The sequence below is a fragment of the Malaya genurostris genome, chromosome 1 (assembly GCF_030247185.1).
Source record: "Malaya genurostris strain Urasoe2022 chromosome 1, Malgen_1.1, whole genome shotgun sequence".
Taxonomy (NCBI): domain Eukaryota; kingdom Metazoa; phylum Arthropoda; class Insecta; order Diptera; family Culicidae; genus Malaya; species Malaya genurostris.
The window spans coordinates 84377200-84390377 of NC_080570.1; the positions used below are offsets into that span (position 1 = coordinate 84377200).

At 35.7% G+C, this 13178-nt stretch overlaps 1 protein-coding gene across 3 annotated transcripts in view; it reads right to left on the reverse strand.

The window, feature by feature from the left end:
• Positions 1-13178, reverse strand: part of LOC131440649 (SCY1-like protein 2) — a 375664-nt gene that overhangs the window by 264599 nt on the left and 97887 nt on the right. For 2 of the 3 annotated variants that reach the window (XM_058612119.1, XM_058612121.1), the window contains exons 6-7: positions 579-805; positions 289-521 (exon numbers count right to left, since the gene is read on the reverse strand). In XM_058612119.1, coding sequence (XP_058468102.1) covers positions 289-521; positions 579-805 — 460 coding nt within the window. Of the gene's footprint in view, positions 1-288; positions 522-578; positions 806-10483; positions 10578-10634; positions 10750-13178 lie in introns of those variants that run through there. The other variant, XM_058612120.1, reaches the window with a different exon arrangement.

Consider the following 13178-nt stretch of genomic DNA (forward strand, 5'->3'; position numbering starts at 1 on the left):
AGCTCGAATTATCAGTCGAAATTCGGATGTAATTTGACCGCCTCGGAGCTGTGATTTGATTTGTGATTTGTTAGCCTATTATCTTTGGGGGGGTTGTTAAATATAAGTGTAATGTGGACAAGCAAGAGACATTTCAACCGTTTGTGTTTTATTGCATGTTTTAAAAAAAGCTACATGGCGGACCCTGTATATAAATGATCAAAAATTTACTCTACCAGGAGGTAAATTTCGGAAATGTGCCCTATAGTATAGTAATTAATAATATGCCAATGATTGTGTAGTACTTACGCAACTTTACCAATATCAGATTCCAGATAACCAGCAACTAAATACATATTAGACATATAATGCACCAGAAAAGTTTTTGTAGATTGACCTGGCCGTCGAATTTTCTGAACTGGTTTTATCGGTTCGTTATTCCCTTTTCCATTATTTGATATTTGGTATATTTGAAACCTATCATCCATATATAGACACACTATCAAAACGCTTATATTTTCATGTGTGTATAACTCTTCAATCTGGAATTGTTCATTAGTAGAGTTTAATGTTTCTGTTTTAACATATGTATACCATACCGCAAATTCACTCACTACATCACTGGTGTCATCAATAGTAGCAATAAAGGATAGCTTTAAACTATCATCAAATATAGTCACCTGATGAATTTCATGTCCTATCAGAATATGAAACCGACCACTGTTTCTTGCTTGTGTTATCAATATTCTCTCTTTGGTTATAGTGAAGTTTAAGCTAATATCGACAAAACGCAAAATAAAATCATATTTAACTACGTCGACATAATCTATAAGAAAATGAAAAAATAATATATTTATGTTATGTAACACAGTGATAATGAACTCTCTTTTCATAAAACTACTATTCTTTAAATTTATATTGTACTGAACATATGTAATCAAAATTCGTTCTGTTTTTCCATAAATACGTTTATTTCTTAGGGCAGTTTACTTAAGTTTTTCTTCGTCGCAGCATCACTTTTACATACAATTCTTATCCTTATATAATTATAATATAGTCACAACGATTTGAATCCAACAAAACATATTCCTCTTATTTTTAAATGTCATATTAGGAATTTCGTCATTTATTATTAATTTACTTAAGAATATTACATAAACAAACGATTAACTGCTATAAATTATAAAATAACAGTTTGACTGAAAAGTTCGTATCGTAGAATAGAAACACACTTTTTTTTTGCCAAAATTCGTTTTTATTATTCAACATAATTGCCATCAGAGGCGATACAGCGATTATAGCGATCTTCCAACTTTTCGATACCATTTGTGTAGTACGATTTGTCCTTTGCCTCAAAATAGGCCTCAGTTTCAGCGATTACCTCTTCATTGCTTCTAAATTTTTTACCAGCGAGCATTCTCTTGAGGTCTGAGAACAGGAAAAAGTCACTGGGGGCCAAATCTGGAGAATACGGTGGTTGAGGGAGCAATTCGAAGCCCAATTCGTTCAATTTCAGCATGGTTTTCTTTGTTGTTTTTTATCGATTGTGAGCTCACGCGGCACCCATTTTGCACAAAGCTTTCTCATATCCAAATATTCGTGAATAATATGTCCAACACGTTCCTCTAATATCTTTAGGGTGTCAGCTATCTCGATCAACTTCACTTTACGGTCATTGAAAATCATTTTGTGGATTTTTTTCATGTTTTCATCGGTAACAGCCTCTTTTGGACGTCCACTGCGTTCATCGTCTTCGGTGCTCATATGACCAGTACGAAATTTTGCAAACCACTTACGAATCGTTGCTTCGCCCGGTGCAGAGTCTGGATAACACTCATCAAGCCATTTTTTGGTATCGGCGGCACTTTTATTCATCAAAAAGTAGTGTTTCATCAACACACGAAATTCCTTTTTTTTCATTTTTTCACAATAACAAAAGTAGCTTCACTCAAAATGCAATATCTCACAAACTAATAATCAGACAGCTGTCAAATTTATACACGTATCTTTTGAAGGTTGGTACTAACTGAAAATGGTATGGATTTAATTCTAGTGGCGCCCTCTCATAGAAACGATACGAACTTTTCAGCCGATCTGTTAAGCTGTTTTTTCATACATTTTGTTTATTATTTCATAAACTACTTTGAGTTTGTTTATATCAGTACGTCATTTGAATTCAAATTTAGCTATTTGGTAGAACTAATGGAGGAATTTGAAGTCAGAACTAAGTTTTAAAATAGTCAATTATTAAAAAAACTCCAATTATCTTTATGAAATGATAAAGAAGTTTCATGTAAGGAAGGTCACAACAAGCAAGAATGTCTCTAACTGGCACATTGAATAGGCTACCTTGTGTACGCAAAAAATTTATTAGTTGAGATCTGACATCACGATATTCCACGCATGACCAAACGACATGATCAATAATGTGATAACCTTCGTCACAAGCACAATGATTAGTCACGAAAAGTCCAATTCGAAGGAGATGTGCATCTAACGTGTAGTGATTGGACATGAGTCTGGACATCACACGAATGAAATCCCTACACACATCCAGTCCCTCTGAACCGTGCCTTATTCGATATTTTAGGAATAATTGAGTGCATCCACCGACCCAGATCATCTCTATCTCAAGAGGCTTGCCAGCTGGCAAGTGTTCTTTGGCGAGAAGCGCTATAGAATTCGTTAAAAGCTTCGTTATTGTTCGAAGAAAATTTACTCTTTGTTGGCATTTTGTAATCAGATATTGACTTCGCTGACGATATTGATATTGTAACACGCAACCTTGAGAAGATGACGGAAACCTACATCGAACTGAAAGCTGAAGCTAGGCGTATCGGACTGGCCATAAATGAGTCGAAAATAAAATACATGAGAGGAAGAGGCTCTAGAGAAGAAACACTACGCCTCCCACCACGAATATTGATAGACGGTGACGATATCGAGGTGGTTGACGAGTTTGTGTATTTGGGCTCACTGGTGACCGCCAACAATGACACCAGCAAAGAAATACAGACGTGTTCTGAGAGGGAATCGTGCGTACTTTGGACTCAGATAAACCCTTCGATCGAGAAAAGTACGCCACCGTACGAAATTGACCATCTACAAAACGCTCATTAGACCGATTGTTCTCTATGGCCACAAGACCTGGACCAACGGACCAACGCGCCCTCAGTGTTTTCGAAAGAAAGGTACTGATGACAATCTATGGCGGAGTGCAGATGGAAGATGGAACGTCGAGACGGCGTATGAATCACGAATTGTAACAGCTGCTAGGAGAACCACCCATCGTACGGACAGCTAAAATCGGACGTCTACGATTGGCTGGGCATGTCATAAGGATGTCGGACGACAGCCCAGTGAAATGGTTCTTGAATCTAATCCGACTGGTACAAGAAGAAGAGGAGCGCAGCGAGCAAGGTGGATCGATCAAGTGGAGGGTGATCTCAGAAGTGTCCGTACCTTGAGTGACTGGCGACGAGCAGCCATGGACCGAGTTATGTTGAGACGTATTCTTGATACAGCAAAGGACACCCCAGGCCTATAGTTGTTAGGTAAGGTAAGGTACTGATAAATTTTCATGTTCAAATTGCGATGGAAATCATAGATCCAATTATTTGAAATGTCCTGTCAGGGAAAAAATTTGGAACGCTCGTTCGCTTAAACAACAAGTCAAATCGTCGACCTAAAATTTACAGAACATACCTGAAAATCAAAAAACTGTTACAAATGCCACACCCAATTCTACTAAGGCACTTATTTCTTCAAATTTAGAACAAAAACCTGTTTTAATCCATTTAGGGGTTAGCCAAATTTTGTGCTAGGGCACATTTCCTTTTTAATTATTTTTACGTTTCGTCTTTGACTCATCAGTGCAGAGCAGTTCAAATTGAACTGCTTAGTGCTAAACTCGGCAGTTTCAATTACTTACAGAACACTTTTTGTTTTGCAATGAAGTGCAATGTCTTTTCTGACGTGCCGAACGAAAACGTGTTTTCGACTATTTCTGGCCGATGCAGGTTTGGTCATTTAGGGGTTAGCCAAATTTTGTGCTAGGACACATAACCGTTTTTATTATTTTTACGTTTCGTCTTGTGCTGTTTTAATCCACCTAGTGGTGTTATGATGCCTTTCTCATATCAATCACACTATCATATATAATACTGTGGTATACTTCAAAATAATTTTCTTCGATTCTTAAAAGAATAACCAAAATCGATTTGTTTGACCGCCTACTGATAAAAACTATCAATTGGAAAAGGTTTGAGGTCGACTTAGAAAATGTTTTAAGGTTTTTCCCCATTTTCAGTGATGGTATACAATTTTTAACCCACTTTACCCTATATTTCCGGAAGTCGGATCCGCATGAAATTAAGGAATTACGTATGGGACTACAGAACCTTTCATTTGAACCTAAGTTTGTGAAAATCGGCCCCGCCACCTATGAGAAAAGTTAGAACACATATTTTCTTTCTTTTTGCACATTTTACCCCATAACTCCCGAACCGGAAGTCGGATCCAAATAATATTCAATCATTTAGTATAGGACCTCCAGACCTTTCATTTCAATCTAAGTTTGTGAAAATCGGTTCAGCCATCTCTGAGAAAAGTTAGTGCACTTATTTTCACCATTTTTGCACATTTTACCCCATAATTCCGGAACCGGAAGTCGGATCCAAATAATATTCAGGAATTTTGTATGGGACCACAAGACCTTTCATTTGAATCTAGGTTTGTGAAAATCTGTTAAGCCATCTCCGAGAAAATTTAGTGCAAAAAAAACGTTACATACACACATACGCACAAACTTACACACAGACATTTTGCGTACTCAACGAACTGAGTCGAATGGTATATGACACTCGGCCCTCCGGGTCTCGGTTCAAAAGTCGACTTTTTGGGACTTTTCTCTAAAAATTTCCAGAAAGTTGATTTTTTCAAAATTTTTTTTTTGAGATGACATTAAATTTCGATGTTTCATGCAGTTTTAAGAGTTTCGGCACCAAAAAAAATATTTTGGAAATTTTATGTCATTTTTTCTTTTTCAAGATCGGAAATTTTCAAACCTTAACCGCCGGGCAGCACCCCTTACGCATGTCCGATTAAGCTCAAATTTTTCATGAGGACATTTTTCGAGGTGCTTAAACTTTTTAACACTAGCGCTTTACGAAATTAGAGGTGATCCAAAAATATTAGCACCCTTATATATGTAAGAGCGGTAAAAATCAACGTGTTTTGTCGGTTACGTCACTTATTCAATCATATCTCCGGAACCAAAAGTCACAACCATTTGATCTTCGAACTTGATCAATGGCCCGGCAGTAGCTTTCAAACGAGCCCAAGTTTGTTAAAATCGGTTTAGCCATCTCTGAGAAAAGCGCGTAAAAATACTACACTTTTTGTCGGTTACGTCACTTACACAATCATATCTCCGGAACCAAAAGTCACAGTCATTTGATCTTCGAACTTGATCAATGGCCCAACAGTAGCTTTCAAACGAGCCCAAGTTTGTTAAAATCGGTTCAGCCATCTCCGAGAAACATGCGCGTAAAAAAAAACACATTTTGTCGGTTACGTCACTTATTCCATTATATCTCCGGAACCAGAAGTTACAGCCATTTGATCTTCGAACTTGATCAATGGCCTAATAATAGCTATAGACGGGCCTAGACTTGTTAAAAGCGGTTAAGCCATCTCCGAGAAACATGCGCGGTAAAAAAAACAACACATTTTGTTGGTTACATCACTTATTCCATTATATCTCCAGAAGTCACAGTTTTTTTTATAAGTAGCTTTCAAACGAGCCTAAGTTTGTTAAAATCGGTTCAGCCATCTCTGAGAAAATTGAACGGAAAAATGTCTTCGAAAAGTGCACACACAGACATTTTCCGATCTCGTCGAACTGAGTCGAATGGTATATAACACTATGGGTCTCCGAGGCTCCGTCCGAAAGTCGGTTTTCCAGCAATTCTAATACCTTTCTATAGAGAAAGGCAAAACAGGTACGCCTTCCAATTCGTCTTCTAACGAAAACAATTTGCAAATAATATTATAATTATTTAAAATTTAACAGTGATGTTAAATAATTATTTGATTTATTTACATTTAAATGCTCGATCTTTAAAATCGAGTGAAGATGAATTTTATATTTTTTTCAAAGTTCACAAAATTCATAATGCCATTGTGACAGAAACAGAAAGTAATCCACATTATGTGGTTCATCGATTTGACAGGTTTACTGGAATGGGTGGTGGAGTTGCCATTTTTGTCCAACGGCAAATTAAATTGATTTTGACTCAGATCATCTTCCTGTAACATTCAGACTTTCCGACGAAGCTATAATTAATCCAATTAGTTCTATATTCAACTATCATAGAGCTAATTGGTTGGATTGTAGATCTCACATTGAAAATCATGTGGATCATGAAATTATTTAAGAAAATTCTGCGGATATCGACACAGCAATAGATAATTTGAATCGTTACATTATCGAAGCTAGAAATCTTTCAGTTCCCAAAGCTCAAACTAAATTAAATTCTCCTATCGTCGATGAAAATTTTCAACTACTCATTCGGTTGAAGAATGTTCGTCGACGACAATATCAACGTTCTCGTGATCCTACTATTACCGTTTTCGTTTTTGAACCTAGACGCGGGCTACTCTGACTCCGAGTAAAACGAACACGTGGTACGCGCCCTAAACAACAACTCATGAAAAAAAGAAAAAATAAACAAACTCGATTGGATGCGTGGTGCGACCCGAGAAAATTTTCAGAGCGAAACTACGCGATTGGAGTCCGATCTAGAGCGACCTCAGGTTGCTAAAACAAACATATAAAACGTTGTTTGGGCAACTCTGGGTCAGCTTTCGGGCTGCTCTGATCAATAAACGAAAACGGTATATGAAAAACAAGGAGGAGTTAAGGATTAGTTGAACAAATTTAACCTTATTTTAAACCTCTCTGGAAACTTTCTAAGGTTCTTAAGAAACCTCAGAAACCAATTTCTGCTCTCAAGGAAGGATATCAAATACTTCTACAAATGGCGACAAATCTCAAAAACTTGCTCGAGAGTGTCCACAATTTTAATTTGAACGTTGTGAGTCCTATTGAAAGTGAAGTCTCACTGAAATATGATCATATTTCAACTCAAGTGTTATTATAAAATGACATTATTGAGACGAATTTTGATGAAATTAAGTCAATCATTAGGAAACTTAAAAACATGAAGGCTCCTGGTAATGATGGAATTTTTTATATTCTTATTAAAAATCTTCCCGATGTTGCCTTGAGACTCTTGGTTAAAACTTTCAACAAGTGTTTTTCTTTAGCTTACTTCCCAAGAAGATGGAAAAACGCTAAAGTAATTTCTATCCTCAAACCTGATAAAAAGCCAGCAGAAGCATCAAATTATCGACCAATTAGTTTACTTTCTTCTATCAGTAAACTTTTTGAAAAAAGTACGGATGTGTAATGTCAGAGACATAACTGGATGTCGTGAATACGAATAAAACTGACACTCTTTCTTTGTACTTCCGAATATCAATTAGTTGATCGATTCTGCGAATTGTGCAAGCCTTCTTCTTTTACACTACTAACGATACTACTAAAGTAAAGTACAGATTAGTTACATTAAACATTCTGACACACAATTAAATATTACGAAATAACCAGTCTACTTCTATATGATAAAATAATGGTGGTTCTGAAAGGAACCTTTCATTAACGGCTTTTAAGTCGGTGCTATGCATTTTATATAGTATATCAGCAGAAATTTTTTCTACTACAAACTACAAGTGGTTGAAAAATGGGCCGATATCGATAGCTTGTAGAAAGAATATGTTGTTTGGTTAAGTACATCAAAAGATATTCGTGGTAAAGTTCTGCCCATTCTTGTACAGGGTAAATTTTAAAAAGGCGCCCATGGTAATATAAGTCGTATTCACGAAAAAAGAATCGATTTGAAGAATTCTGTAATTAGGAACTGGACCTGAGTTCAAGAACTAGATTCAGAACTTAGCACAGACTCAGAATTCAGTTGGATTTTAGTAGACTACAGTTTCGAACCTCAGTTCCGGAATCTTTTTCCAGAATCCAGTTCCGCACGCAGGCTCTGAATTCTATACCCATATTCTGGGATTAAGCTCTGGAACTTGAAAACGATTTCTCGCCACGACTACCAAAATGGGTTGCATAGAGTACAGTAAAATGTCGCATAATTCTTTGGGAGTATTATTATGATTCTAAAAAGAACCGAACAGAAGAATTCTGGAATAAGAAACTGGACCTGAGTTCAAGAACTAAATTCAGAACCGTCGCTGCTGGTGGAATGCGTCCTCTCGGCTTGAAGACCGGAAAGCAAATGAAAACTGCGACCTGAGCGTTTGAGGTTTTAACCACGCAGAAGGTGAACTCTTCGTCGCTACTGTTTGATGACATCACTCCCTCGACGACCGAAAAGCAAATGAGAACTGCGACCTGAGCGTTTGAGGTTTTAACCACGCAAAAGGTGCACTCTCCGTCGTTGTTGGTTCATCATATCGCTCCCTCGACGATCGGAAACAAATGCTAAATCATTCTCACGACGTCTACTTCCATCCAACACACAAGAAGAAATGATCGATTTTCGACCTCGGTTCCCCTATTATACGCATTCAGATGAAGATATGTGCCTGACTACTTCAGAGTCGCCGTCCTTGCGTGAAAAAAACAAGCAAAAGTAAAGAGTAAAGAGCGTTGTTTTCAAAGCTTTAGAAAACTTCATTTTTGAGTTTTTTGTGGTTATCTCACACTGTTCAAAATATTATCCTAAATTCCTGATCATATTTTTGATGCAATGGTGAAAGAATTATGTTGCTGCCGTTAATACAAATCGAGATATACACGATTAAGTTCTGCCCATTCTTCCATATGACTAATTTTGAAAAGGCACCCCATAGTAAAGTAAGTCGTATTCACGACAAAATTATCTTGCTGAGAATGATGTCTCATGTAAATGAGAATTCATTTTTATACCAGAGAAATTCTAAGCTCTGTCAAAAAAAAATATTAATTTATAAACAAATTCTCACACCAGCCATGCAGTTGGTCAAGTTGTTGTTCCACCAGGAAGAAAACGCTTCAAAGAATAGGTGATTTTGAAGCGTCCTTCCTGGTTTAGTACAAATGAGTTACACAGACTCACAAATATAGAACCATTAGGTGTAATGTCACATAATATTATAAGCAAATTCCGACAAAAATCGATGCAATCTTCAATTGAATCGATTCGATATCTGTACTAGTTAGTAAGTTATTATATAAGTTCCTTTTCCCATCACTTATTTATTTATTTATTTATCAAACCAACTAAAATTAATAAATCGTGAGTTTATAGTTTTATTTAGATACGTTCACATATGTATGGCCCGAGGTCGAAGCGAGACAACTCAATGCATTCTCTTTCTTTGCCGCCAAAATTTCACTCTAAATTGCAAATTTCTTTACTATGCATTTGGTGTGTAGAATGTATTTCTCTCGCGGGATTTCGTGCGACTTTTGTAAAACATTTTGTTTTCTTGTGTGTTGACATTGTGTGTGTGCAAGAATAAGGAAAAACTCATTTATTTTTACAAATCGCACGAAATCTTCCGATAAAAACATCATCATCATCATCATCATCATCATCATCATCATCATCATAACGCATGGAAAATAGGACGAATATAAACCGTCGTGATACACGTCTCGTATTGCTCAGTTTTTCATATATCTGTCTCTCAACGGATGGCAAAGTCCCGGTAATTCATTCCTTTTGTGGAATTTGGCTTTTCTTTTTCAACAGACTTCGCATCCAATTCTTAGCACTCAGAATCATTCCATGGCGAGTACTACGGCTCTCAATTCATTATACCCACTCAGTTCGTCCGAAATTTGATAAAGCAATGAACACGATTCCTAAATTAATTCCGATTTATGTATCGATGTACCGTTTGGTACAACTCCACTTTGACTCAGATTGATGAAAGACTGAAGGTAAGACTGAGCGCATATGACAGCTTTAAGAAATCGTCAATATGTGGTTCTATATTTAATAACAATAACATTACATTTCTCAAACAGTTTTTCGTCAACCAGAGTCGAAACGTCGATTACTAACCGAAATTCGAATCAGGTGCAACAAAAGACTATGACTAGAAAACGGTTGTTGCGCCTGAATCGGAATCCATTTAGAAATAGTGATGAATTCCATATCAATTTTCGGGTGATTTATTTCTGACATTTTCCTGTTGCTTATCTAAATAACCAGCTGATTGATGAGGATCAATCACAAACTTAAGGAAAATTCTTTATAGTGACTTGTACAAATTTTGCTGCATAAATAATCCTTTCAATATTGTGCGAGAACGAGGAATAAAATGGTTTGAAGCGAACAAGGAAAGAAAACCAGAGATGAAATAGTATGAATACATGGAATTCACATAGCACTAGTAGATTCTTTCACTATTCAGATGTTTTCGAACATACCTTCATGCCTTAAATGCGCTTCGTGACTATACTCATCCATCCGATATGTAATGTGATCATCAAAATATTTCAATTTGCTCGAGCAGAGCATGTGCTGTAATGTATTATATATATATATTCAATTATCAATTTATCAAGGTAAAATGTGTACCTTCATTAGCATAAGAATTGTAATGCATAACACACCAGACACGTCCATGTTGAATAACTTTTAACCTAAGGCAGCACATGTCAACTAGGGCTTAACAGAAGGGGGGCAGTTTGTGTTCAATTTTGTTACAGAACAAGGGTTGTCAGGTTTTTTATTAAGAAATCTGTGAAAATCTGGGCACCGTGTTATTTTCAGGTGTATCCTGTTTCACGATCTTGTGCCCTCTTATGTTACATCATAAAAAACGTTCTTCAGATCTAGAAACGGTGTCTCTAGTTGACAAGATGATGACATCATATATATATATATATATATATATATATATATATATATATATATATATATATATATATATATATATATATATATATATATATATATATATATATATATATATATATATATATATATATATATATATATATATATATATATATATATATATATATATATATATATATATATATATACACTAGCTGACCCGTCGAACTTCGTCTCGTCCAAAAATTAGTTGTTCGAATTTATGATTTTGGATAGCAGAATTGTCAATCTATGACTATGTGGTTAACGTTTTTCTCCATTATTTTTCTAATTACTTAACCTACTATCAACGAAATTCGGCACACATTCGCTTTAGCCCAAAACAGGAAATATCACAAAAAATTAGAGTGAAATTCTTCTGTTAGGCAAAAAAATACGTTAAATTTATCCAACTTACGGTCATCTATCTACGGAACTATTGAATATCGGAAAATCTTATGTAAAAGTTACGATACATTTACTGACACGGTGAACTGTGTGAAATGTCATTCTCTTGGCAAACTCAGTTGCAACGTTTTACCAATATTCGGAAAATTAATAAAAAATAATGAAGAAATTCAGTAATCATCACTAAAATATTCAGCAGAAATACAAATTTGTCAAATAACATCATTTTCGGACATTTCTAGATATGTAGAGCAAAAAAAAGGTGCAAATTGATTGCTGTGCCAAAATAGATAATACTGATTCCTGGCGGTAAGTTTTCATTGAGTGAATATATTCAAAAAGCCTTCTTCAACTGTTTTATTTCCGGATTCTAAAAATATTATGGGTGAACCTACGTGCATTGAGCATACGAAAGATATTAGATTCGTTTTATTTGTATAAATTATTTCTAGAGAGCAAATGTAATTCAATTCATTCATCACACGCAAATAAATTAATTACTCGGATGAAAATATGTCTTGAAAATAAAATTGCTCCTTCCTTTCATCAAACATCTACAAAAATAAATTTACCAAAAAACAGTAATACTTTACGGGTCAAGACATTTACATAAAAGTTAGGATTGTTTTGTAAATGTCGCCGAAGGTCGGTATTGAATGATGAAGAAGTCAGTAGAATTATGACAGATCGAAGTTCAGTGGAACTCTACTATCTCATTCAGCAAATAAAACTTTTACTGAACGGATTACCGAATGTGTTCAGCTGTTTGAAAGTCAGTAGAACTGTACCGACATCCGTAAAAAAAATAATTCGGTGTGTACAGTTTTCAAGCAGCGAGAAAGTTTTCTCAGAATCTGTTCTGTACGTTCAAGTTATCAAAAAGCATACCATGCGTACTTTAGAGCTCTAATATTTAGTGGATATTTTCAGGTACTGCGCAACTTTTGATTGCTTGGAAACGACGCTTAAATTTTAAATTTCATATTGATCATACCAGTTCGATCATTCTTCACAGAATATGCAATATGAAATGACAGTCTCAATATTCTTTATGGTAGTCATCTTGAACATTAATATCTAATAGTCACTTACTGTGTGCGCATAGTCTAGCCTAAATCATTAGAAAGAAAAAAGGCAAGGAAAATCTCTTAGTTTGACTTTCTAATTTTTAATTTCTGATGAAATATCTGATTTGTTAACCTTGCCCCCGCGATGACCAATACTATTCATCTGACTCCATTAAACACCCAATTCAACAACTTGTAAATGCTATCAGAACTTTTGCCTACAGCGGTTTTCTAGAGCATATGACATAGCATTCCGTCATTAAGTCATTTGGCAAGCAACAATTTTGATACCCAATTAAGCACGGGGTTCGACGTAATGACGAATCACATCACATCAAGTATGCATGTGAAATCTTCACACAAAACAATACAAAACAACTTTTTGGATTTTACCCACCTTTCCGGCAAGTTTTCCTAATTTTTTTTATGTACGAACCCGGTGCAACGATTGCTTTCGATGGAACAAAATGCACCCTGCCACAAGTCGATGAAAATAATGGCGAAATTGAACGAATTGGGCTTTGATCTGCTTCCCTACCCCCCATACTCGCCAGATTTAGCCCCCAGTGACTACTGGCTCTTTGCTGATCTTAAAAAAATGCTCCAGGGAAAAAGATTTGGCTCAAATGAGGAGGTCATCGCTGAAACTGAAGCTTATTTTGAAGCGAAAGATAAAAGAAAAACGACATTTTATCACCCTAAAAGGTGATTATGTTGATGAATAAAAAAAAATTTGCAAAAAAATGTTGTTTCCATTGTTAGTCTCGGG